Raw genomic sequence first — 27738 nt, 5'->3', positions numbered from 1 at the left:
TCTGAAGGCATATTATGGTGGGGGAATTATACTTTGGTTTTAACCCTAAAACATCAGGCAAACCACTTTAGATCTCTTGGGGGTCTTCCAGAAGATACTGGCTGCAAATCCTAGCACTCTACTTAAAAAGGCAACTTTCTATCTTTAACAAGAATGTGCTTTTCCCAAAATAATAATATCCTTATCTTTATGTAGTTACCAGCATGATAGATAAAAAAAGGCTTTTGGCAAGACTCTAAATTTCTTCTGTTCTTAGTTCCTCAGCTTCACTGCTGTTGGCTCTGCTGCTAGTCAAAGCTTAAACTAATAATTTAGACTAGCCAGATTGCTTTTTTTGGATAAAGTTACAGTAAGTGACTCTTAAATGCCATCCTTAATGCCAAACAAATACCTTTCCAAAATCTGAAACCCCTGTAAAAAATAATAATAATAAAATAATAATAATAATAACAATAACAATAATAATAATAATAATATCTTTGGGACCACTTTCAAGACAGAGAGAGTAGCTGAAAACAAGTATCAATTTCCTATGTAACTCATCTCACTCATCTCTAAGGACAAATTTGTATCATGAACCTTTTTTCTTTGAGTTATGGATCTTTCTCTCTTTCAACTCTTCTACAGGTCATGGCCTATGGGTATGGCAATATGGTGAGAAGAAGAAACCAGTTTTTGATGTTCCAGGGCCTGATGGCAAATACTTGTCTCCTGTTTTAGCTTCCGTGTATTTATTTCTGACAGCGATCATAGTTTTTCAGGTATCTGAGTTGTATATAACGTCACCTGTGTTCATTCTGTAATAAAGGTATAAATGTGCAGTGTGTGTAGTACCCTTTCTACAACTAAGGCATGTGAGAAGCTAATCAAGTACTAAAATTAATACTAAACATGTAGTCACTTTAAATTTTATCCACAGGGAATGTGATAATATATAACCAGAAATCTAAACCAAAGAAAGATACGGTCTACTCCGTGGTAAAAAGATGAGAACTTTTCTTAAAAATAAACAAACCGAACACTGTCAAACACTGTCATACAAACTGATAAGCTGTCAGAACTGCACACTGGTCTTCAAGAAGGAAACCATCTGAAATCCAACCTTCCGCAAAAGACTCAGGTCTATTTGATTCTATTTTATTAAGAAAAGTAGGAAGAGAGAGGATGCAATGGATCCTCCTGGGATAAAACAAGCTTTATGCTTCACATCCACCCACTGTGGAACAACACATCAGAGGTTCAGGATGCCACTTTGGGTACACTGTCCTGGTATGAACATAGGTTGCATACTTCTTTAGCCACTTTCAAAAAACGTGCTTCTTAACAACTTCATATCAGCTGAATAAATATCTGGAGGGAAAACTCAAGTACAAGATAGGTATTTCATGGATCTTTGACAATCTTTAGTAAACAGCTGATAATCTTCTCTGGAGACGCTTCTCACATCTCTTTCTTCAGCAGCTAAAGAATGTGTTCTTCATTCAGATTACCTGCAGTGCAAAAGCCATGGCCAAAGTGATTGTTCCTGTGGAAAGCTTTACAATTCTCATTTTGATTCTCTTACTGCTGCAAAGTGAATTTGTAAACAGTCTATTATTTATGCAGAATAAAATTATTCTGTTTTTTAAATATAAAATATCACATTTACAGGACTCTGACCATGCTGTTTTATTTTATTTTGTTTTGTTTTCCTGGTTAGTTTCAGGCTCAACTTAAAAGACCCAAAAATATTTGCTATAATAATAATAATAATGTATTTACATAATAATGTATTTCAGATCTGCAATTCATTGTAGGTTTTCTTAATCTAGCTCTATAAATATACTTTTTTCAAACGTGTTAATAAGTTTACAGTAGATGTTTAAAGTACATAGTCTCTTCGTGTTCTGTCCACTGCCAAATTAGATTTTATTAATTCAGAGTATCCTTGCTTGTCTCCTCCTAATTCACTTTCTTTTTGTGTATTCCAGGTTATGATTCCAATTTCTTTATATGTGTCCATTGAAATAGTTAAAATCTGCCAAGTATACTTTATTCATCAAGATAAAGATTTATACGATGAAGAAACAGACACTCAGCTGCAGTGCCGAGCTTTAAATATCACAGAAGACTTAGGTCAGGTGCAGTTTATCTTTTCAGACAAGACTGGGACGCTTACTGAAAACAAGATGGTTTTCCGAAGATGCACTGTTTCTGGAATAGAGTATTCCCATGATGATAATGGTGAGCTCACGATCTTGTTTTCTATCTAACTGCCGTACTTTGGTGCAATCTGAAGTAGATTAAAAAATTGCTGTAATCTTAAATCAAAGAGAAAAATAAAAGAAATTGCATGCATCTTCTCGGCAGACTCCATAATAGCTGTTTTCAAGTTATTATAATTTGATGGCTGTGTTCAGCTAGCAATGACAATCTTATCAAAACGTTCTGTAACATCCACAGTACGGCATCGAGGCAGTTAGGGCTTCCAGCTTTAGCTCCTGATTTAGTAAAGCACTTGAGCGCATGGCTAATTTAAGCAAATTGAATAGTGCTGACGATACACAACAGTTTGCTTGAATATACTATGTAAAATACCAGCTTTAAGCACACAGCCAGATTAATGTCTGATTGAATACCTGGAATGAGGTTATCCTTGTGTGCTGAGAACAGAACATAAACAAAGCTTCTGCTTTCATATTCACAGGAAACATAATCTCATCTAATAGCATATTTTATGTTACCTTTATCAGATTCTTTTCAGTGCTCCTTCATGACAGGTGTCTGTGTTAAAATACCTCCAGTGCTATGGGAACATTGCACTTGAGAGAATGTGCACAAGTATCAGACCTTTGAAACGTTAAAAAGCTGTTCTTTGTCACAAGGGAAGGTGAGGGTGGTCATCCCTGTGTCTTCTCATCACCCTCTTAAAATAACAAAGTGAATTCCTGTTGTTGTTTTGTTTTGTTTTGTGTTTTTTTAAGCTGTTTTCCTCTAACGTTTATTGTTTGTTATGTAACAAATCTTAACTCTTCCAATCAAACTCCATCTGTGTACCAAGCAATATCAATACCTACAGTTTTGCATTTCTAATTGCAAAAATTAAGTTTCTTAATATGCAGAACATTTTAAAATCACTGATCAGAAAGTTTTCTTGAAGGCCATTAGGGAAGTTAAGCGTACAAAAAGTACCTAGAATAAGAGAAATAATCAAATAGACTGGAAAATCTAAAACATGCTTTAAAAAGTTCAGAATATTCCAAGGTAGTAAAAGATGTTTTGACGCTTTGGATTATACAAGGATTGTTCTTTTTTTTCTCTAGTACTGACACCTTATATTTAAGGCATTCAAAAAAAAGGGGGGGGGGGGGTAGTATTATTACCCCAGTGTCACAGAAATAAGAACTGAAGTAGGGAGAGGCTATCATTTCTTATCTCTGTACTGTAGGTAAGAAAGAAAGAAAGAAGAGTTAGAATTAAGAGTATGTTTCTGGACTCCGAGATGTGACACTCAATATTCATTCTTTTTTTCTTCTTTGCCATTGCTTGTTTGCTTGTTTATACTAATTTCAGAATGTACTGTGTTCCTTGGAGGAACGATGATGGTACTGCCAACTAAAACAGTGCAGAAAGGGTATTTTTATGAGTTTAAGAGCATCAGCCATTGTGGAGGCTGAACTCAGGCTCTTGAATTTGAATCTTGACTTTCAGATCCTTTTTTCTTCAAATGTAATGCATTTAACAGAAATCTAAGTTTGTGCATGCTTTCATCTATTAATTTCAGGTTATAATATAAATATTAACAAAAGCAGTGTGAAATTCACTACAAACAAAATTATCAGTTAAATACCTAGAATAAACTAATTGATTCTTTTTTTCTGTCAATCCTTTCACTTACCTCTATGTTTGGTCTACTTGTAACTCCATTTGGTATAAAATTACAGACATAATTTTAAAATTGGTACTTTATTTATTTTTTCTCTTCTACAAAAAATAGAACTCTCTCTGCCATTTTATGCTTAAATTGGGATCATTTCTACTGCTTTTGTTCCCTATAACTAAGGAATAAAAATTATTCTTCATTCAAGTCTTTTGTGAGCTGCTCTTCAGTCTGATTTTCTAACCATCTCTTATCTTCTCTGTTGTTGAAATCTTTTTGTTTAGATATATAGTAAGATGTCTATCACAGCTGATTCCTTTTTAGTAAGAGAATCAATAACATTTCATTGCTCTGTGCTTAATTGCAAATGATTTGTCGGCAGCTTTTCTGTGTCTTACACTAGAGTATCTGAATTCCCCTCTGAGGTTTTGGGACATATGTTTTAACTGCTGGATGCCATCCAGCTCCCCTCCTGAGGCTTTACTGAAGATTTCATGAATTAGAAAATTCTAAACTCTCTCACTTGGCAAGTGATTTGGGGACACAATATATGCAAGAAAACCAAATAAAATGCATCTACCTTTTCTCATCCATTTCAAAGATGATCTGTGCCTTTCTTCACTTGTCTGAGTAATTATTCAGGCATAGTGATTTGTTACTAGGGATCAAACTCTGAGTAGTCTTTCAGATGTAGAACTGAATTTAAAATTGCTGTACACAGGTCAAGATCCAAAAGCTGAAGATAACAAGTCATTTTCTACTATAAAAGCAGATTATTCAGGATGGAAATATACTTGTTCTGAGCTCTTTGGCCTAAGTTTGTTATTCTGCTGTGGCTGGGTAGCAGTGCCTGTTATTACAGTTGCTTGACCCTTCCCATGCTAAGATCCGGTTTTCAGCTATGGATAGTTTTACAAACCTTTTAACTGTTTGGTTAAAGTTTTCCACACTAGCTGTCTGCCTCGGGCATGAGTTCTGGGGGAGAAATTTCAGTCAGAACAGTTCCATTCAGCCATATCCAAGAATAAAGCTAAGATGTAGCGTTCTGGCAATTTTTACTCTAAAGTCATCTCAAGCCCCTGTATTCTGAGGTTCAGCCATGCATACACAGTCAGGGGGAAACTCATGCCCATGGTGGCAGATTGAGGTCTGAAATTTCCTCACATTGGAACTTGAATTTTCTGCTGAAGTATTTTTTCAGCATAATCTAGGACTGCTATATATCTGTTAATTGCTTAATCAACAGATTGTACATAGCCTTCAGAAATTTTATGCGTGCTACATTGTAAGTTTTTCTCCATAAAATTTATTTTGCTGTGAACAGTTATCCCATTCTTTTCTGTTCTACAGTCATTGGCATCCCTCAGTTATCATCACCATATCTGAGTTCCTATCACTAGTGTATTAAGCAATGTGTGACATTCGTTATGCATACATAGCTTGTTCATTCCCCTTCTTCTTCTCCCTTTGTGCAGTGTGCAATTTGTGTTGATTCAAGGGCTGCTTAAAAGGCATAAACTGTGCTGTTAGGTTTGGCATTTTGAGGAGGCATGTCTTTTTTTTGAGTGGTGGGAGTGTCCTTATTTTCTTTGGAAATTTGTTCCACGGAGTCACATAATTCACCATGTAAAAGGTGAGCTTTATGATTACGGGGAAGAGTTCTGTTTTCCATCAAAAGTGGGCATATTAATCATGGTTTTCATCACAGAGGCTTATGTGGACCTCATGCAGGGTTGAAGCAATTCAAATGTTTCTAAAAGAAAAAAAAAATGAAAAAGACCTGATACTTTTTTAGGCAGTGTAGGAAGCAAGGGACAGTTTTCATGAATTTGCTGGAGGAGACATTTTCCTGCAGAATTTTGCACTGGCTCTATGTTTCTTCTGGGGCTGATGGCACTATGCCCAAGGATACTGTATTGTTTTAGTCTAGACAAGAGGTGACAAAACCATGAATAACAGAGGCCAGTAAATTCCACCAGCGTGGGACAGAATCTCCTAGCCAACTGGAGACAGTACAGAGTATTACTCATGGGTACTGCTATGTGAGAGCTTAGCACCAAAGAGGATCCAGGAACACATGTGAAAGCTGAGAGAGAAGGTGTGAGCGTGCTTGGCAGCTGTTCCACAATGTGAACTCTAGCAAATATTCATCATTGTTGAACTCACCTATAATGTTTTGGTGATGGAATATGCACTGATCAGGATCAAACTGATCAGTGGGCCTTGTGGAGACTATGTTGAAAGGGATGGGATCCTTGTTACCTAATTTTAGATATTTATGTGGAAGATAGACATCTAGTAACTTTATAGTTAATGGAGAAAATTGATCATTTGTAGGATGTAGCTCATCATACTTGTTCTAGACATTTAGATTTATTGTATATGACATGGCATTTTCTGTGTGCTTTAGGATTTTAAATACAGGTGAAGAGAATTCCCATCTCATATCTGTGTTACGTGTTTTCTCAAATCTTGTTTCCTTCAATGGCTCTCCTTGGTTTGGAATTTGTTAATTCAGGAGCAGGATATGTCATGGACCTTTCTGAGTGGAAGAATGATTGTCCAATTCATCAATGTCCTCAGCATTTATGGAATACCCATTGGCACTATACTCTGGTTTAATCCCAGAAGTGGATGGAGTGGTATCTATCTCTTACTTCTTAAAGCTAACACCTTGCTGTGTGCCACTTCCACAATAAGGTGATTCTGCAAAGGAATGCCACACCACCAAAAAAAAAAAAATTACTCTTCTAATCAAGTACTTCCTCCTAGCCCAAAAGAATGCTAGCACCAAAAAACAAGGAGTTGTTGCCCTTTATGTAAAGCTACGTTGCCATACCACAGCTCTTTCTTTCGGGCTAGTCTGCAGCTTCTAACAATTCCAGAAACTGGACATGGCCCAAGTCTATCTGCTGATCCCAGGGAGAGTAGGTGCCCAAAAGCTGACTGTGCTTGTGAAAGTCATTATATGATTTAGCTACAACCAGATGCTCTTGGCCTGACATTTGTCCTAGATGTTTTCCAAATGCTAAATGAATTGCTTCTTGTCTATGGGGTGTGATCTCTGTTTTTCTAGTTTTGGCCACCCATTGTATGGAACTTTTGACAAAACACAAGTTGAAGCTCCACAAATGCAACCACACAATTGTGAAAAAAATATTTTTTTCAATCTTTGCATTCTTCTCACTTCCTTCCAATGACTGAGAAAATTCTAGAGAATGTAAGAAAAAGATAAGTGTATACGTTTTTGAAGGCAAATGGTGAAAACCCCGGTGATTTTCCTTTGGCTAGCAAAGTTTCTTAGTCACTGAATTTAAGAAGGAAGAAGTTTCTGTCTGTACTTTATTTTTTCATGCTGAAGATTGTTCAACAACTACTTTTCATAGGAAAGAGCATTATGTGGAAAAATCTTTTTCTTAGTTTGTGGGACTGTTTTGTGGTGGAACTTTCTTATTAATCAAAAGACATAGACTGCACATTCTAGCCACACTGGAGTTTACTAAATAAATTGAATTTACTAAAAAGTTGAATTTACTAAGTACATAAATAAATAAAAATCAATAAAGCCTTTTCCCTAAATGTGGCTGTTGCTTCCAAAGGGACTGCTCCTCTGCCTTTCTTTTCAATTTGATAGCCTTCAGAAATCAGGATAGTCCATTTAGGTTTTCTCCAGAAAGATCAAAACTATTAAGAGGACCGGGTGCTTCAGGCACTCTTTGTAGCTTGCCTGTAGTTTCTCTTTACATTTGTTATTGCTTTCTGAAAAAATGTAATTGGAGACTGTGGAGAGAACCAGGGCCAGCAGATGTAGAACCAAATAAATAGGGAGTGCTGTATTTTAAACTCCTATGGAACACAGAATAATTCATGATGGACAGATTTAGAGAAAGGTAATACTTTCTTCTAAGCGTATATCTATACTAACAATTTCTCTGGAAAATCTCTAGAGGAATAAGGATAATCTCCATTTCTAAGTGGAGTAAAGAGTCCTTAATAAAAGACTTAAGGTTATTCTTTTCAAGCCCCTGGGGTTGCCAAGAGGAGAGAAGATGGAAAATGTTGGTGTTTTCTAATCTCAAGACTTTCTTTACGAGGAAGATCTTGCAAAGTAAACTAAGTTAAGCTTATGCTAGCACACTCATACAAATTTATTGCATGCTAGCTGCTTGAGCGACTCTTTGTGTAGACACTAGAGAGCACTTAAAAGCAAAATAAGCTTGCACTCATAAATTAATTAGGAAATAAGGTGGTGCGAATACATACTGTACATCTAGACTTACTTCATGGTAACTCAGTAACAGCTTTATCCAAATGGTTTGGGGCGAAATTTCCCCATTTCCGTGGGGAAATTAGGGCTCACACACTGACAGCTGAATTAGTCTGGTCTAGGGGGGGTCTGGAATTTCATTCTGCATGGAACAAATTATTTTATAGTTTCATGATCACTCTTTTCTACTTAGTGAGACATCTGCTTGTATGGCAGTGGTGCCTCCATCAGCTTCTAAAATGGATGCCTCGTGGTAGAATAGAGGTAGCATGGAAAGTGTATTTATTTGACAGCTGAATAAGATAATCAAAAACAACAAAATATAAGATAAAAGAGTTTTTTAAATACAAAAATAAATACTATTTTCAAATACATATCAACTACGAGAGGAGTTTTATTGATAGCGTACTGCTGTCTCCTGAAAGATGGAAAAGAGTTCATGGAATAAGTATTAATTATCCTTTCTTCTTTGTTCTGTAAATATAAAGTGAACTAGAGGACAGTGAAATTTGACTTTCATGAATTGCATTACTGTGCTTCTCAGAGCTGTTTGTGTCTCTGCCCTTAATAAAAAACTCTCTATCAGACAAAAGATCAAGGCCATGAATTTTCAGTGCTGAAACCAAAAAGCATCCCACAACAATGTCTTTCAGGTTGTAATGTTCATGCGAAAAGGTTCTGAATTTGAGAGGGCTGAGTGGGTGGAGAGAACAGAATGTTCCCAAAGAAGCACGCTTCGCGCTGTTGAAGCGTTATGAACCTTAGCCATAACATAACAATCGCACTGTGCTTCATTATGTCTTCAAACTTCTTAATTCTTGCTGCATAATATGTAAGACTGCACTTGAGAAGATGTTGAAAGGTGCTAAGGCCTTTTTTTTTTCTTTTTTTATACAAGCTTACCTTGGTATGAAATGGAAATAAAAGCCTCAGTATCAAAAGAGTTACATTTTACTTGGTTAAATGAGATTCCAGTCTTATATCTACTTTCTGCATGGCTCTTTCCTTCTCTGCATGCCTGGGTTTCCTGTGGAAGGAAACTGGGATGCTGGGAGAACCACTGAGCAGCCTGGCTCACATCTTGATCGAGGGCCTGGATCGGTGCTTACGGCACGCTGCAGGCTCCTTTTGATACAGGCAAACCTATGAGCTGTTGGATTAAATTCACAAGTAGGGATCTGCAGTTCCACTGGGAAAATGCATAGAGGCTTACAGAGCAGAAGAAGGTGAGAATTAGTGAGCGTGAGTGATGGAGCAGGTCCATTTTGTGCTGCCATTTTGTTGCACACGCAACAAGTCCCAGGGAGCAGCCTGTGTGGGTGAAGTGAATTTTATTTCCATGCAGCCCATTACCATACAACAGAAGGGCCAAGAAGACCATAAACCCTCATTTTTTGAGCTGTCTTCTAGGTTTCGTCATTCGCATCAAAGGACAAGGTGGGCAGTGAAAGGAGAAGCCAGTGGTGCTGTGCTCTTCTGTGTGCAACTGTGTGGCTCACGGAGCAGCTGCCCTCACAGCACTGGAGGTGCTGTTGCTCAACCTCTTTCCCATCACATAACACAGAGGAGCATGAATCACTCCAAATAATGCTAATGAAGGAACCTCCTCAATCATCCAGTTGGTCTACGTAAATCTCAAGGTCCAGCCTCTCGGGCTGTATATGAGCTATGGGGCAAAACTTATCTGCAGTGTGCCCTGAACTCTGCTCTCCATGTCTCCAGAAGCACTGTGGCCCTTCCTACCTCCATGGTCTGAATTTTCTTCCAGCAAAATCTAAGGGTGTTGCATACTCCAGACTGCTCTAGGCACACAGTCAGAGCAAGGCCTGGGTGTGTATTTACAGCCAGGAACTGGGAACCTCTCCCAGCTCCCGCGTTTCAGACAGAGCCTGAACACGTTCCAAATAGATGTGAAAAACACTCTGATGTACGATACTGTACTGGTAGAGCTGTCACTAGATACTGTGTGTGGTCCGACTTCAATGCCTCTGACCACCTTCTGACAGCTAAAACATGTTTGAAAATTACAGCGGATGGCAAGGATGGGTTTTTCTTTGATCATAAAGCTAGCCACATTAAAATGATCCCATGCCAAATGCACTGTATGTGATACAAGCTTTTTTTTCCCAGGAAATATTTCGAAAGAAAAATCTTCATGTGCAATTTTTTTTTTTTTTTTTTTGTTAAAAGCCTGAATAATTAACTTACATGCTAGTGATTTATCATTTGACTTTAGGAAATCTAATTTGTTACACTAGGGAACCGAAACAGAGCAGAGCCACAAGTATGTAACTTGTACTGTACATCTGCATAGTGTGGATTATTTTGAGAGTATAATGAGAGGCTTTTCAATGAATACCTAATGAAGGAATAAATAGGTACCTGTTAAAACGGCATGTGCCTGTCTAATGAATAACCTAGGCTATTAAGCGCCCGTGATCTTTAGGAATGGAAAAATATGTTATACATCAGTTACAACTAAATGGAAGCTGTTATTAGATGGGCTGGATTGCACAGCTCTTTCACACCTTTTCCTTCTGCTTCATTTTTATCTTCTACACATCGAGATGCCTGGATTGGTTTCTAACTGTAATTGTTGTAGCTGGAGTCTTGACTAGCAAAGTACTCCTCTGAAATGCCTCATTTGGAAAAATGGGCTCATTCTGTGCATGTACAGCAGTTGAAGGTACAGTAAGTGTGGTACCGCGTGTGGCATTGCTCCCTCTGTCATGCCAGTCACAGGGGAGGGGACAGACCCCAGGGTGCTTTTTGTAGTAGAATGGGAATCAGGCATCTGGGTTCACATCTCCCCTCTGCAGCAGATGGACCTGACTTGGAGCAAGGCTTTCACACAGTCTGAGCAAGTCGTGCTCTGTAGGCATGCTTGGAGGGTAGATGCTGGACACTCTGGTTGTCAGCTAACTGCAGTTGGATAGATGTGACATTTTTGCTGGAAAATACTCGGCGAAATTTCCATATGCTGTTGGGAAGAACAAGAAAGTTTTCTGGATTGTTTAGTTCCGTCTCAGACTGCAGTGAAATCCCTATTATTTGGCTGATTTCATCAAGCTGAGTTGTGGAATAGTCTTCGGGAGCGCAGAGAGTTACCACAGAGTCTTAACTGCCTCGCGGAGAGTGTGATGATGAGGGAGGCCGTGCATTGCATCACATTTCTCATTATGTTATCTGCATCCTCCCTTAGATACTACCAGGCAATTAGGACGTTGTTATCCCCTGATAATGGAATCATTCATTCTCACTGGGAAAGCACAGTATAAGAGTAAAACCAGATCGCTTCGACAAAGTCAGCATGTCCCTTTTCCCTCCTTCTCAGCCACGTTTAACATATGCAATGTGTATTTTTCCTGATAGCCAAACGGTTAGCAATGTACCAAGAACCTGATTCCGAGGAAGAAGAAGCAGCCCCCAAAGGAGGAAATTTATCCCAGCGTGACAGTATCTGCAGCCATCAGAGCATCAAAGTAGTCCACAGAAGCCAGAGTACCAAAACCCACCGCCGCACTGGTAGCAGAGCTGAAGCGAAAAGAGCAAGCATACTCTCGAAGCATACTGCATTCAGTAGCCCAATGGTAAGTCGTAAGAACTAAATGTGCAGCGTCCTGTATTTTTTAGCAGAACAATGTCCTGAAAAGGGAAAGATAAAGAAAGCTGTGGTGCATTGCGTACCTCTCATAGATTTCATCTTGGCATTTTTTCTTCTGGACTTAGAGTTTATACAAAAACAACCAAATGCAGCCATAGATCTTATCTAAATACCTTCTCTGTAGGAACAATCTAAAGGCAAAGAGAATCTGAAACCTTTGTTTTTGATTTTGAAAAGAAAATGTATGCCTCCCCTTTATTTACAGAGGCTGAGAGTAGCATAGGGTTGGAGATAACGGATTCTAATTGCTCTGCTTATGCCTCTCCTTTTATTTTTTGACAGAGAGTTTTAAAACTAACAAGTGCTGGACTGCAGTGCTCCATTCTTAGACACTGCTGACATACACAACAGCATAATTTTTATTGTGATTCAAGAATATCAGTGGATTGCACATGTATTAAAAAAAAAAAAAGAAAAAAAAAACTTTATGTTTCAAATGCTGGTGAATTTGTGTCCTTACAACTTTGCTTTGGTTAATTTATTTTATGCTATTGTAATTCCATGGAAATTTTGCCTGAGCTGAATCATAATAGGAGAGCAGAGAAGCCAAGTCTTCTCTATCTAGGGATTTGTATTGTTGTACTGTTGACACAAATCCACCCTCAAAACAAACTATGAATATGGGCAAAGAAAGATGCTGTTTGCAGTGGTGGAACTTCACGATTTCAGTCAAGAGTAAGTTCTTTCAGTACAATTTGAAGCTGTACTTTTTGCACACGTGGTTCAGTGGTTGCTCATATTCATCAGCTGCTGAGCATCGGCAGATAAAATAAAATTCTACTGAAGAAAAAGCCTTAGTTCGATTTATCTATTAGCCTTTTGTATCCTAGCATCCTGGTATCTTAAGAAATACCAGAGTTTGCTCTGATAAGAAATAGATGAAAGAAGTGTAAAGTGCTGATGAAATAAGAGTAGAAAGTGCTCTGTGTTTCTGTATAAAAAAAGCACAAAGTGCTCGCAAATGTGTGGATAGAATCTGATCTCTAACAAACAATCCACCAGGCAGAGGAATATTACTGTGTAACTCTTCCCCTGTCCACTACTCCTAAAGTAGATGAATATTGCCAGTATAATTATCCAGTATAATTAGTAGGGAAAAAAGCTGACAACACAGTTACTCACATTTCCATTTCTATCAGTAGCCTTATTATTAACTGTTTATTGTCTAGAATGGGTGTACTACAGTCCTCTCCACCTCCACTCTGTGGTATGAGGCCACCATAAAACTCTTGGTGTTGACACTGTTTTGGACTCTTTGATTGCTTGATGCTGCTTTGGAAACTTGCAGAGTCAATGATACTAATCACTGCTATTTATTATTAGGAGAAGGATATCACACCAGATCCTCGCTTGTTAGAAAAGGTGAATGAATGTGCGAAGCATCTGGAGATCATGAGGAGCCACGAACAGCCATTATCCCATCTGAGTCCAGAGCTATGTGACATTTTTGACTTCTTCATCGCTTTGACTATATGCAATACAGTTGTGGTTACTGCACCAAATCAGCCCCGCCAGAAGGTAGGTTAAAGAAACTGCAAAACAGAGTTTAAGGGTCACTTCTACTGATACTAATTTATCTCTTAAGAGGGAGATGTGAAAATTGCTTGTTCTAGTGAGAAACAACTAGAACTAGTTGCGAGATGATTCCTAGAAGTGCAGTGTGAATGAGCAGGTTCAGTCAAGTATTGGTTACATGAAGCAAGTTGACTATTTCATTTACCTTCAGGGTAAGAAATGCTTATATATATATATATAAGCATTTATAATTTGAAGATACTTCTGAAAATTTCCTGAGTTCATGTACTGTAACTTAATTGATAAATATATATATACACGTATATGTATATATGTAAGTATTTAAGTCTGTGTGGAAACAAATTTGTAAATATGCAAGGCTTCCCAGAAAAGAATATAAGCTGTCAGTGCATGTTTTGTAAATATGGATTAAATTAAGAAAAGGGTCAGATGTTTGTGTTTTTTTTTTAAAAAAAAAAAGTTTTAAAAGAGAATATGCTTGAGAAACATTGCTTAAATCTTTCAAACTGTGTAAAAGATGCATCTTTAGCTCATTGTGAGAAATAATGATCACTAATGCTTGAATTGGCTTAAACCAGTATTGCTGATGAATAAGGACTTCAACAATGCAATCCCAAGATGATCTGTAAGACAAAGCTATAGTGGAATGTAGTGTTAAAGCTAGCCCACAGCTGGAATTTCCATTCTGGAGAAAATTCTGAGATCTGTTTCTGTTCCAAATTGGAATAAAAATTGAACTAGTCTGCAAGATCACATGGTTTTGTGCCAGGGAAGCAATTGGAGAATGCTAAATTCTGCTGCTTTAGGAATGCTACACTATTATGCAATAATTGAAAATATATTACTATGAATGTGCTATTACAGTTAATAGCATTGTATAAAGGATTTAAATAAACTAAGGTAAGTGATAAAGTGAAGTGAACTGAAGGTAAAAGAGAAGACAGTAGAAGTTATTTATAATATATTGCTACTGAAGACATCACTGACATTGGAATATTCTCATAAAACTTTTCTGGTACCACACTTCTCAAAAGAAAACTCTGGCGTTAGCGTATTTTTTACTACCTTCACCAAATATGCACAAAGAATGCCAATGCTTCCTGCTAACAATAGCCTTTCAGTATGTACTACTGGTAGTGGTCCAACACTGATTGTCTGTACATTAGTCATATCTGAGGAGGTGAAAGGAGAACTGATATTTTAAATGCAAGCATACATACTTTCACAAGGAGACACAATTCTGAAGTTTTAGGTTTATAGTTTTGGTTTTGTTGTTTTTTTTGCTAATAAGTCAGTTTTGTCCATTTACTTTCCCTTCTCAAATGACAAATGCCATTACTTTCTGCCCTCAAAGAGATTCCCTTCTTAAGTTGGAGCTCCTTAGACTGAATGTCACTTTCTAAATTCTTGTACAACTTTTCTTTAGGTTTTGTTCATTGGTTTGTTTCTTGCTTCTTAAGGTTAGAGATCGATTTGAACTAAAATCTCCAGTAAAAACCATAGAAGACTTCATCCGAAGATTCACTCCCAGTCGCTTGACCTCTGGATCTAACAGCAGCAGTTCATCTAGTCTAGCTACAAATAAATCAATGCACAGATGTGGTTTAAGTGTTCTTTCGTCTACATCTACTGAGAGCACTTTATTAAAACTGGAAGAGAAGCTGGCATACTCTGCACAGATGAATAACAATGGCTACAGCTCCCAGCAAGGCAGGACACCTGTAGGGAGTGGACCTGAGGAAGGAGAACTCCGTTATGAAGCAGAGAGTCCAGATGAAGCTGCTCTCGTCTATGCAGCAAGGGCATATAACTGTTCTCTGGTTGGAAGGCTGTCTGACCAGGTATCAGTGGAGCTACCTCACCTGGGAACATTAAACTTTGAAGTATTACATACGTTGGGCTTTGATTCCATCAGGAAGAGGATGTCAGTAGTGGTCAGACATCCTCTCACAGATGAGATAAATGTTTACACTAAAGGAGCAGATTCAGTTATTATGGATCTTCTTCTACCCTGTTCTTCAGGTATGTCTCTCCTTTGGGGCCTGGGGGAGGTGGTTCTGCTTTAGTGCTGAAAACTCACGTCTTACTGCCTGCTCTAGCATGTAGACCTGCCTGCTTTTGTTGTGAATACAGGGAATGGTAGAATGGCAGCCATCTCTCTTCTTTTATAATACTTTGTTATTACAGCAAATTTTCTGTAACAAATTACTGGTTCTTTACCTTACAAGAATTAGTTAAAATAATTACTGTACAAGAACTTCGACTAGCAAACTTTATTTTGAAACTATTATTTCTTGAAACTCTGCCAAAGCAAATTTCTTCAGAAAAACTTGCCTGGCGGTGCTTGGCTATTTCAGTATTTTATATGAAACTCAAGCGGTTCCTACTCCAGCTCCCCTATGTGTTTAATCTGTGAATCTTTACCTCCTTTTGTTATAATATGTTTGCATAAATCAAAGTTTTTGTATTGCGTTTGACAATGATGCTAATAATCGGACATCAGAACAGAAAGATAGTGGCAAAATAAGGAGAGATGCTGTTCAGATGAGAAATTTTGGGGTCAGATAGAACAGACGTGTAGCTGGGAACAGGTGACCATGGACTACTTCCCTAAAGTCTGAAGCACCCAGATGTCACCTGAAACAGGGACAACTCTAAATAGCTGCTAATCGTAGTGGGTTAGATTCAAGAAGAACCCTGTAAGATTTCAGAAGTTAGCGGAAACACAGGGGCGTCAGTTCGCATGAATCAGTTTGCATCTAATTTACTGCATGTTCCACACTGAATTTAATCGAGTGTTTAAGGGTTACCCCAGTATGAATGGACAGAACCCGAAAGTGCTAGAGGTGCTTCCTGTGTGTCACTAGTGCATTGACTTTGTGGTTACATTGACATTAGCTGGAGTAAACAATTGTGAAAGGCTTATACTGTGTAATTTTAGTTTAATGAAATACAGAAAAATGTTGGCATTACTTTTCTGTTTACAGCGACATAAATCAAAGCACAGCCAAAAAATTAAGAACAACTTGTCCTTAACTAACAACAAAGTATTCATGAATAATTTTCTGGTAAAGATCTGATATCACAGAAGGTACATACAGCATCTTTGGAAACTTGTTTCCCTCTAAAGAACTGAGAGAATTTGGAGTACTGAGAAGAAGTACTAATAACATACCTGGAAAACACTGTTTGGGAATGAGTTCTCAGAATGAGAACTGAGCATTAAAATGAAATGATTATTTTATGCCAAGTCTCAAATATTTTTTCACCTCCGTAAAATAAAAATATTATAGACTATGTTTGAAACTACTGTGTACATTCATGGTAGATACAATGGGTGGAAGAATTTTCGAGCAAATTTCAGGTGGGTCTAGGATCTAGATGGGCAACAAGACCAGCTAGAAACCAACCAACGGCAACATTACAAAAGTTGGTGTGGGTCAGAAATGCAGGAGCAGGGTTCCTGTATGTTGTTAGCAGCGAGGAAATTCCATAGCTGGGCAAATACAGTGATTCCAGCATCTTCACAGGCAAGCAAATTGAACAATGCTTTGAGTTTGTGCTTTTCTTTTTCTTCTTCTCTTTTTTTTTTTAGCCCAAAATGAACTGCATTTTAGTGTATTTTGCTTTAGCAAGCAATGTAAAGTGCAGTCACTAGAACTTCATAAGCAGTTTCCCTTATTTTCTAGCCATCTGATCCACTGCTGGCTTCAGTAATTCTGTGAGTTTCAGCGGATCTGTCTGAAAAATGTTTGACATTTCTCTTGAACAGCTTCACTCATGGAATTGAACTCAGAGTCTCTGCTTGCTGTATCCTAACATTAGTGGACAGTTTGTAAATTCCTGAGGGAGATGCCTCTTTTTCATGTTACGGGGAGGTATTCCCCAGGTAGAGGGGTCCTCCAAGGACTTATGCTATGAATATTATAAATATATATATCACTGGATCCATCTGTGGTTTAATTCTGTTCTCTGTTGATAATGGAATGCATGAGGGGAAATGTAAATATTACAAGAATTCAGGCATTTATCCTTTTAAGTAATGGACCAGTAAGTGCATCAATGTGACAGCTAATCCCAGTGCTCTTGTTTTGCTATCTTAATGCCTCAGGGATGTGTAAATTGTACACAAGTCAAGTGTGCATTTTGAGACTTTGTGATACTTGTGCTCTCAGTCTGAAAGATCAAGGCAGTGCTGTGTCCATAATCTCCTTGCACAACTGTGTCCTACAAAACACAAAGGTTCTGTTTCTGAGGAAGAGCCTTTTAAAATGCCACAAGGAGCAGCCCAAAATTAGATGCAAAAGCACTGTGCTGTAGCTTCAGTTGTATCTCATCAAAAAAAAACAAAAAACAAAAAACACTGTGAGCTTTGAAACTTGCAAGTTTCTGAATTCCCTCCATTCATTCTGCTTGTGCATCTAGCTGAGACCCTGAAAGCCGACGTTTTCTGATAGCACACAGATATTTTCAAAAGCCTTGAAATGATTCCCAAAAGCATATTGTTTTTACTTTATCTCAACAGTCTCTATGTTCATAAATAAGAAAGTTACTGTTTGAGTCAATAACCAACTCGCACAGGAACTGTGAACATAAGTCACTGAGAAAACAATGACTGGGCTGGCTTTTTACAGCTTGTGATTATGGAAGGAAATGAAGCAAGCAAAATGCCACTAGCTCTCTATCATTCTTCTGTAGAAGACATATTTACTGGTTTTCACTTCCATAGTGCATGCGGTCGTGCTGCTAAGCATAGGAACTGCATCATCCCAACTAAAAAGAATCTCCACTACTGTATTTTGTCTGCAAGAGATTTCTTCCCCCCTTTTAACTTCTGAACCCAAGGTGAATCTCCAGATAAGACCGATAAGGCATATGGAGAGCTAGCAGGAGTTTTAGCTCTCATTGGTGTGCTGGTGGAGGACAGAAGTGCAGTCATTCCTGCTGGAACTGAGAATTCACATGGAAAGTGGTGCGCACATCTCTGTTTGTAGAAAATTACTGTCTTTGTTCATTGAAACATTATGATCTTGCATTAGTGCCCATGGTATTCAGACAGATCTGAAGTGATTAACACCACTTAACCTAAGAGTAGGTAGAAATGGCTTTTGCTGTGTTTAAGCACCTTTTCAAATTTGCACTGTTTGAAATCAGTGAGTGACTGAAATAACCAGTAGCATAAGACTGTGTGGGACATGCAAGAAATACAGCGTTTGTCTCTGGAACAGTGATGTATCACAATAAATTAGGAACAGTGCTTGCCTACTTTATTCTTTTAAAGTGAAAAAAGGCTGATTCAGTCATACAAGCAGCCTCCAAGAAGATGTGCTGCAGTACTTCTCCCAGAAAAAAAAAAAAAAATAATAATAATTTATTATACAGCCAACTCACATATGCCAAAAAGACTATTATGCACAGATAGAAACAAAGCTAAATGAGTAATACATCTGCACTATCCATCTGAGAAAATCTGTATATAGGTAGCATTAATAGATAGATAGACAGGCCTACCAGGATATTCCTACCAGTATTTGCCACATGACTTTAATTAGAGATGAGGAATGCAAGGAATACTCCAGTCTTTCCGGAGCCCTTTAGGAACATCTGGGTGTGTGCACTTCCAGCTTTGCAGACCTGGAGAAGATGAAATAGTCTTTAAAGGTGACAAAATAGCTATACAGAAAGTAAAATATGCTGACATATGGTCAAGGTAACAGGATCGAAAAACAGAATATCGGGATTCCAAACACCCAACTGCTTCCTTCCTCCAGTATCAGAATCACAAAATCACAGGATGGTTGAGGTGGGAAGAGACCTCTGGATATCATCTAGTTCAACCCCCCTGCCGAGCAAGATTACCTGCATATTGCACAGGATGGCATCCAGGCAGGTTTTGAATATCTCCAGAGAAGGAGACTCCACAACCTCTCTGGGCAACCTGTCCTAGTGCTCTGTCACCCTCCCAGTAAAGAAGTGCCCCCTCATATTCAGCCAGAACCTCCCGTGCTTCCGTTTGTGCCCATTGCCTCTCGTCCTGTCACTGGGCACAACAGAAAAGAGACCAGCTCCGTCCTCTTGACAGCCTCCCTTCAGACATTTATACACATTGGTGAGGTCTCCCCTCAGTCTTCTCTTTTCCAGGCTAAACAGGCCCAGTTCTCTCAACCTGTCCTCGTACAACAGGTGCTTCAGGCCTCTAATCATTTAGTAGCTCTCCTTCGGACTCACCCCAGTAGCTCCATATCCCTGTTGTACTGGGGAGCCCAGAACTGAACACAATGTTCCAGGTGTGGCCTCACCAGGGCTGAGTAGAGGGGCAGGATCACCTCCCTCGACCTGCTGGCAACACTCCTAATGCACCCCAGGACACCATTGCCCTTCTTGGCCACCAGGGCCCATTGCTGGCTCATGGTTCACCTGCTGTCCACCAGGACCAGCAGGACAGCCCCCAGCCTGTACTGGTGCTTGGGGTTATTCCTCCTGAGGTGCAGGACCCTGTGCTTCCCCTTCTTGAACTTGATGAGGTTCCTCTCCATCCAGCTGTCTGGCCTGTCGAGGTCCCTCTGAACGCAGTACTGCTAAATGTACTGAAGCCTCCAAATGCCCAATTAGAGATGGTGCTGCTGTATAAATAAAAAAGTGTTGATGTGTTTAGTAGACATATATATGTACACATGGTCACATACAGCAAGATCAAGTTGAGTATGGCTGCATGCTGAGAACATGGGCACTGAAAAGTATAAACAAGAGGAGATTCCTGTCATCTAATTTAGATAGCTACATTTTTGGTCAGTTGAGAGAGATATGCACATGCAGTGGTCAGCTCAGAGCATCTATATTAGGTCTCTGCAAGCGCTCAGACTTCTGGTGTTGAGTAATGCTCACCTGACTCAGTGGTTACAGTACAAATACCAGATACAAATGACACAAATAGCGCATTAAGAAACAGCTCCAATTACAAAATTATAATCCTGAGATGATTCTACAAAGCCAAAAAACATGCAGACTTTTTTTTTTTTTTTAAATGAATGACATCAGAGAATAGGAAACTTGCCTCAAGGCACCAGTCATTCCCATCAATGGTTTCAATCTAAAAACAGTTTCCTTTAGCAGTAACACTGCAGTTCGTATTATTGAAGGTCGCTATGACAGTACATTGTACATGAACCTGTCTTGATCCTAGATGATAAAAAAGATACATATCACCTGTTTTTAACTTTTGAAAACCTCATTTCAGGTAATGAGATGGAACAAAATGTGTTACCATCATATTCATTAATCTTTTTGGAGCACAGTGTGAGTACATTGAAACAATCCCTGCTAAAGGGAGAAAAGGAACAGAGGTTCAGTCCCAATTCTGAACTCTTACACATGGCTTTAAGGGGGGAAAAAACTGAGTAGAAGTTGGGCTGATGCACTCAAGGTAGAACTAGTTGTCAGGTCTGCATAAATGTAGATTGTGTTTTGAATGAAATCAAAGTCACACCTAGAACTTCTTGCATTGACTCAGACCAATAGGTATTGTAGTATCCGTACAGTACTGACAGTAGTGCTAGTACCTTCATATCCTTAGATATACAAAACAGAGCACCGTTTCTCTTTCTTTTGAGATATTAACCTATGAGGAAAACTAAGTGCTATTTTTAAAAGTATCATTTTTCTGTACGTAATGATATGTACAGAAGCCTTTGCTAATACTCTATTTGAAATCATACTTCTCTTTCTGACATTATTGTTTGCTGTGAAGATTATCAAGATTTCTCAAAGTATTCGAGACAAACAAATACTTAAGGAGTTAGAAAAAGACAGTCTTTCTAACATAAATTCACAATGACATTTAAAGAGAGAGGAAAGAAAAGATAGAACAAAAAGATACAATTTTTTTCTAAATTGAATGTTTTACTTGAAAGTTTTCCAAGAGATATTAACAGTTCTTTAAAAGTTTCAGTTTTAATGTGGTGGTACAGTTAGTACCATAGACACATTCGTATTCTCTGAGGCCATTCAACTGCTGTTATTTTTCAATCACCTTTTATTCTGCTCTAGGTGACCCTCGGGGCAAACATCAAAAAAAAATCCAAACCAAAACCCAGAATTACCTTAATCTGTATGCTGTAGATGGGCTGCGGACCCTGTGCATTGCAAAAAGAGTAAGTAATAAGAATAAGTAAAAAGTTTGACAAAGATTACTGAAGACATTTATTAATTTATTGTTCTTGATTTATAACTTTCTTTTTCATTTTATTCAGTAAAGCATGAATACCTCTGCATCACTTTGACTGTGCCCTCACATACTCTTTTAAACAGGTTCTCAGCAAAGAGGAGTATGCCTGTTGGTTAAAAAGTCATTTGGAAGCAGAATCTTCTACAGAAAATCGTGAAGAACTCCTGTTTCAGTCAGCACTGCAGATAGAGAAGAATCTGCATCTGCTAGGTAATGAAATGAGAGCTGGACATGAAGTTAAAGTGTGTTAAAAATTCTGAAAGCTTGGCTATGAAATCCGTTCTTTCCTTTAAATGCTTTGTGACAGTACAGAAACTTGCTTCTTTTGGACTTTGTTGTAGCTGTCATGTGCAGCACCACAAAGGAATGGGATTATAATTAATGTAAAAGACATATCCTGTTTTTCTTGCTCCTGCAATCATTTTATCACTAGTGAAATGAGTGGAGTAAAACAAGAGATGCATTTGATGCAATATCATAAATGGGAACTGCTGCTCTAAGTAGGAGGAGGACTTGTCCGAAACCTGTCTACAGAATTTCTTTGGCTTAGTGCCACTTTACCATGTCAGAGAGTTCCATGACTCCAGGGGCACCAGAGATGCTCGTAAAGCAAAGCTCATAAACTGCAGTTGTGAAAGGCATCAACTCTCATATACATCAGGTTTAGCACGTGTTCTCGGGGCCTCTGTGGAAGGGGACTGCAGTACTTTGTAATGGTGTAGATAAGATCAGTGTATGTAAAATGTATTCCGAGGACAAAGTCATCCTGTTTCCCTGCTCAGCTGAGATGTAGAAAGCACTGAGATTCTAAAATGTTATATACCCTCTATTACTCCAAACCTCCAATTGCTTTTTCTGGCAGGAGAACTGGGACAGTCATCACACTGAGGGAACTAACAACCTTCAGTATTTGCCAACAGGCCTGTCTCTGGGAGGCGAGATCCACCTCACCCAACTTCTTATGTGTCTACTCTAAATCTCTCAGGCTCCCTATATAACCAGAGGAGAGAGGAAAAAAAACAAACAAAACAAAACAAAACAAAACAAAAAAAGTGCAGTTCATTTGATCTGACTTAGATACCTGCTTTAGGTTTAGAAGCATGGCTTCTCTCTGACTTAAAGGGGTCCATGAGGTCACTAGTTCTGACCACATTAATTGGGAAAATCCCACCATGTTTGTCCCTGTTGGCTCAGTAAAAAAATAGTGAAATTGAACTGTGAGATTAGTAAATGAGCTCTAGGCAGAAGTAAACTACCTGTTCAGCCAGGGATCATTACCCAGGAACCTCATAATGTGGTTTGTGTCTTGCAGTGGTCAGTTAAGCTTAGGTTTTGGGAATAAAACAGTGAGTCTGGTAAGGGAATGTCTTTTCCTTTGTGCACTGTTAAGATAATAAAAGCTTTCATCACATTGCACTAGGAATGTGTTTTCACCTACATGACTGGTGCTCAGATTTTGGGAGGATTTCTAATGCTAAAATGTTTTTGTTCAAAGAACAACCATAGCAATAATAGCTGACAGAAGTTAACTTTCTTTTTCCTGTTGTTCCAGGTAATTTGCATGTTTGTTATTTCCAGGTTCTCTGGTAGTGAGGGCTTACATGTCCTTGCATTGAAACTACTCTGAAACTCAGTGGAACACTGACATGTCAGTGATGACATTGAATTTGGTTCTCAGCTGCTTTTGCTAGAGTATTTGAAAATGGATTTATGAAAGCATAGGAAAGATACTCAGTTTACTATAAGTAAGTAGGAAGATATGCTGAAAGCATGAAAAAGCCACATTTTACTTCCACATCATGACCAACAGATACATAATTTATTCTCTACTACATCTTGTTTGGCAACCAGTGTCTTTCTGAAAGAACAAAAAGCAGCAACAAGACAGGAAGAAGTATAAGTCTAAAGCCCAATGTGCAGTTGCCAAGCTGCAGTTCTGCTGTCATTCCCCTTTAAAAGGGAGAAATCTCTAGTGATCAGGCCTCTTTTAGTTGAGGAAAAGCAGTCAGGACCCTTTAGAAAAAAGCTACCTCCTAGAATCAGTATCTTTTCTAGCACCATTCAGAAGAAATGGCAAAGATACAGAGCAGAGTCACAATAAGCAAAGGCACATCAGCCTTGTGAACCACTGATAGGACAAGTGGCATCAGGTTGCTTTTGAAGTTTTGAATTCTGGATTTGTTGTTGTCTGTTGATGCAGGTGTTTACCCTAGCTGCTTTATAATCTCTCCTGATTCCTCTAAAAAGCTGCCTGTGCAGTCTTGTAGCTATTGTTAGTTTAGTGTAGCTGTTTCCCAATGTAAGTGACTTGTTTTTTTTGAAAAATTCAAACTTAGAATTTGAGGTGAACTCTTAAGTGCTTATTTAACACGGAATAATTTGCTTTTTCTGTCTGCTTAGGTGCAACTGGCATTGAAGACCATTTACAGGACGGTGTTCCAGAAACCATTGCAAACTTGCGCAAAGCTGGGTTGCAGATTTGGGTTCTTACTGGAGACAAGCAAGAAACAGCTGTTAATATTGCGTATGCCTGCAAGCTACTAGATCATGATGAGGAAATCATCACTCTGAATGCTGAGTCACCAGTAAGCAGATCCAGTACTATACTGAAGTCTATTTGTGAACTAGCTTTGCTTTATTTTCAACTTGTACAATTAAAAGTTTGATGGCTTTTTTTCCTTTCCCTCTTTTTTTTTCTTCTTTTCCTGCTTCAACCGTAATTTTCAGGTAGGACATGTCTTTGAATACTTTTCAGTGAATTCTATTTCTAAGTTGTAATGTCATGTCATATACTTACTGCAGACATTTAACTGTGTGTTGGGATCCACCACGAATGAAAACATGCCATTAACAGCATAAATGCCTGCCTTTGGTATGCATTCTGAAAGCATCCCTAGTTTTGCTTATTGACACCAAAAGCAACCTATTATTAAATGCTTGTTGAGGGAAAAAAAAAAAAAAAAAAAAAAAGCTGAATTGAAAATTTCTGCTTTATTTTACACCACTGAAATGTAGTATTTTGATAACTTCATTCATGTTTTCTCGGGTGTTTTATTCTCTGGAGTTAGAAGCAGTGCTTAAATTTCAGTGCTAGCACTCAGAGTCAGAAAACCACATCTACATTAATGACTTGCTTCCTAACAGACCTTTTCTAATTCTTCTGAATTACTGATCTTTCCTGTGCTCAACTTGTCGCAACCAGACAGTCACAGTTTACTGATATGGTCTAACATACAAGGAACCAGACCGATAGTGCTATAGTCCTTTAATGAGGTGATAAAATTGGACTTCAGATCAGCAGAGGAGAGGTAGGCCAGCAGTATCCAGCTCCAATTCCTTTCGAAAAGGAAGAAAAGATAACAGCATTTTCCGTTCTTGAGTGTATCAACTGAACTGGTAAACTGACTTTCCGTGATCTTTCGTTTTTTGTCATACTTTGCTGTACAACCAGTAGCATTTCATTTTAAATGTTCATATATTCTCAATAACATCTTTTAGTTGAGTATGTCTAGGACAGAGAATTCAGCTTAAATAACCTTTAATTGGCCTTTAACAATGCTTAACTACTTGATATGAGTTGTAGGCGTATACATGGTGCTCATCACCATGCTTAACTTGGTACTGATACTGATTATATCATTCCCCGACACTGTTATTCTGAGAAGGAGCTAAAAGAAATTAGTTTAGCATACAATAATGCATGTTAAAGAGGAGTGATTTTTTAAGCTTTTCTTGTCTTCATTGCTGTCATATCTTAGGCCAAAATTGTGTTAAGAGCTAATAGCAAAAAAGAATATTAGAGATTAAAACTTTCACAGTGCAGCAAATATAACACATTCTCCATATTCCTTATGCTTAAATATACAGCAAACACAGATGTTTGAATACATGTTCTTTTCTCTCAAGCATATTTATTCTGAATTTTTTTTCAGGAGACATGTGCTGTCTTGCTGGAGCAGTGTCTGCAATGCGTAGAGTCTAAATTTTCAAACAACACAATAGACGAAGCTACTGGAAACATGACTATTGGGTTCACCCCTCTCTATCCACCCTCTTCCTCTGTGCTTTCCAGCTTGGGCCTAGTGATTGATGGAAGGACTCTAGCTTATGCCCTGGAACCTACTCTAGAAGATAAATTTCTTGCACTAGCCAAGCGATGCCGTTCAGTACTGTGTTGTCGCTCTACCCCACTCCAAAAGAGCATGGTAGTGAAACTAGTCAGAGACAAACTCAAAGCAATGACCTTGGCAATAGGTAAATATCTCATTTTAAATATGCCCACATTGATGTTTATTGTGCCTTGATAATCTTGGGTTTTGACTTGCAACATGATCTTTCCAGCTGCTGTGCAACTCACATACCTCCTAGTTTTGTCTGAAAATGTGTCAGACCACTCTAACAAGTTTATTCAAAAACAATATAAAACTCTGGAGTAGTATTTGGGATTTCCTCCTAGAGAAGTTAGGTACAGGCGATCTAGGGATGCTATGAGGTTTTAGCATGTCCAAACACTGCTGTGAAGAATTGTGTTAGCTGATACTGCGCAGAACACCATTTTGCAATACTGTGTTACACAGACCAAAAGTGTGCTCATTGTTTTTTCATCTGGTCATGATTCAGTTCAAGGTTCTGCATTTTTCATCACAAGTACGTCATACAGCATAGGCATGAATTGGCCATCTCTGTATAAGGAATGAATTTATGACGGGCATCGTGCCAGCTCTTACACTGCATCCCTGCTAATTGTTCCATTGGCAGAGGTCAGATTTTGTCAGACACCCTGGTTTAAATCTTTGAGCATTTTTCATGTTTCCATGATTTTTACGTATGATTTATGTATGATATATCAACCAGCTTTTCTTTCCCTATCTCAAGTTTAGGGTCACGTTACGCTAGAAGATACAATTGTAACATACGTTGTCACAAAGCACCCTAACTTTCACCTAGATATCTTGGTTAATCATAACAGCAGCACACGTGGGTTGGACCTACCCATCAGAAATCCTAAGTATATATAATAATAGCCAGACTCCTGTGACATCCACAGCACCAAATGTGTGCTGATTATAATAATTCTCATGCCTACTGAATTATATCAACTCAACTATGCCTTCCTTGCACTTAATTTATGTCTTTGGCTGTCTGACCATGGAAATAATCATTTGAATACATGGTCAAAATGTCTAACTGGTTAACTTGAATTATCCAGAAAACTTAAAAACAATAGTGGAGACTGGGCAGCTTTGTTTTCATTCTGAGCAACATGTGGGTTAAATTCAAGCTCCTGCTCTGGCTTGAAAACTGAGTAGTTCCACTTCACTTTTAACCAACATGAGCTAACTTTGGTTGTTTCACACAGTCACAAAGACATCAGTTTTATCTCCTATCGCTTGCAGTATCATGACTAGAAACAGAGCAAGAAATGGTGACCGTGCAACCACTGTAGATAAATCTACATGTGGTGAAGTATTAAAGATCTCAGACTGGTCAACCCAAGTCAAGAATTCGTGTTTGCTTTTTAACTTTATTGCACTTTTCAGTATGTAGGCATCCTCATTGGCTTTTGGCATCCTTGCACGTTTCATTCTTAATCATACCTGACTGCAGGCAGACACTTGTCAGGAAGCAAGTGTTAGGAAGCTCATGCTTGGGAGTGTTTTAGTATTTGTACAGTTCAGGCCTGACATTTAGGTCTTACTAAAAAGAGAGGTGTTTAGTTTATTTTTGCTTGCCATGATAAAAACAGTCTACAAAGATCAGAATGTATCGGCAGCTTTGCCAAGCTTTGAAACTTATGTTCCAAAGATGGATCTTTTCCTACATCATCTCCCTTACTATACCCAGCCAAAACTCAATAATAACTAGTTTTCCTTTCCTTTGCTGTTTCCAACCTTTCCTGGTCTACTAATGACAAACAAAACCGTATTTTGCCATTTTTAGGTGATGGTGCTAATGATGTCAGTATGATCCAAGTTGCGGATGTTGGCGTGGGGATCTCTGGTCAAGAAGGCATGCAGGTAACGTTACTCGTTCACTGAAAAGCACTCCCATGAAAGGCTGAAATAGGCACTTCCCATGCGCTAGCTTGATGAAGCTGTCTGTGGATAGCCAGCACAAATAAAGGAGCAGCTGCAAGTTACACTGAGGAGTGCCAGTTATGCTCCATAAGAATGCTTTCAGCTTGAGTT

At 38.4% G+C, this 27738-nt stretch overlaps 1 protein-coding gene across 2 annotated transcripts in view; it reads left to right on the top strand.

The window, feature by feature from the left end:
- ATP10A (ATPase phospholipid transporting 10A (putative)) overlaps positions 1 to 27738 on the top strand; it is a 111476-nt gene that overhangs the window by 70456 nt on the left and 13282 nt on the right. For both annotated transcript variants that reach the window (XM_084512153.1, XM_084512154.1), the window contains 10 exons: positions 628 to 761; positions 1971 to 2223; positions 11499 to 11716; positions 13114 to 13308; positions 14787 to 15348; positions 21373 to 21476; positions 21634 to 21760; positions 23951 to 24135; positions 25483 to 25804; positions 27491 to 27567. In XM_084512153.1, the coding sequence (XP_084368279.1) occupies positions 628 to 761; positions 1971 to 2223; positions 11499 to 11716; positions 13114 to 13308; positions 14787 to 15348; positions 21373 to 21476; positions 21634 to 21760; positions 23951 to 24135; positions 25483 to 25804; positions 27491 to 27567 (2177 nt within the window). The remainder of the gene's footprint in view (positions 1 to 627; positions 762 to 1970; positions 2224 to 11498; positions 11717 to 13113; positions 13309 to 14786; positions 15349 to 21372; positions 21477 to 21633; positions 21761 to 23950; positions 24136 to 25482; positions 25805 to 27490; positions 27568 to 27738) is intronic.

The sequence above is a fragment of the Aythya ferina genome, assembly GCF_964211825.1.
Source record: "Aythya ferina genome assembly, chromosome: 1".
NCBI lineage: Eukaryota > Metazoa > Chordata > Aves > Anseriformes > Anatidae > Aythya > Aythya ferina.
Note: the sequence above shows the minus strand (reverse complement) of the source record. Positions and strands in the feature narration are given on the sequence as shown.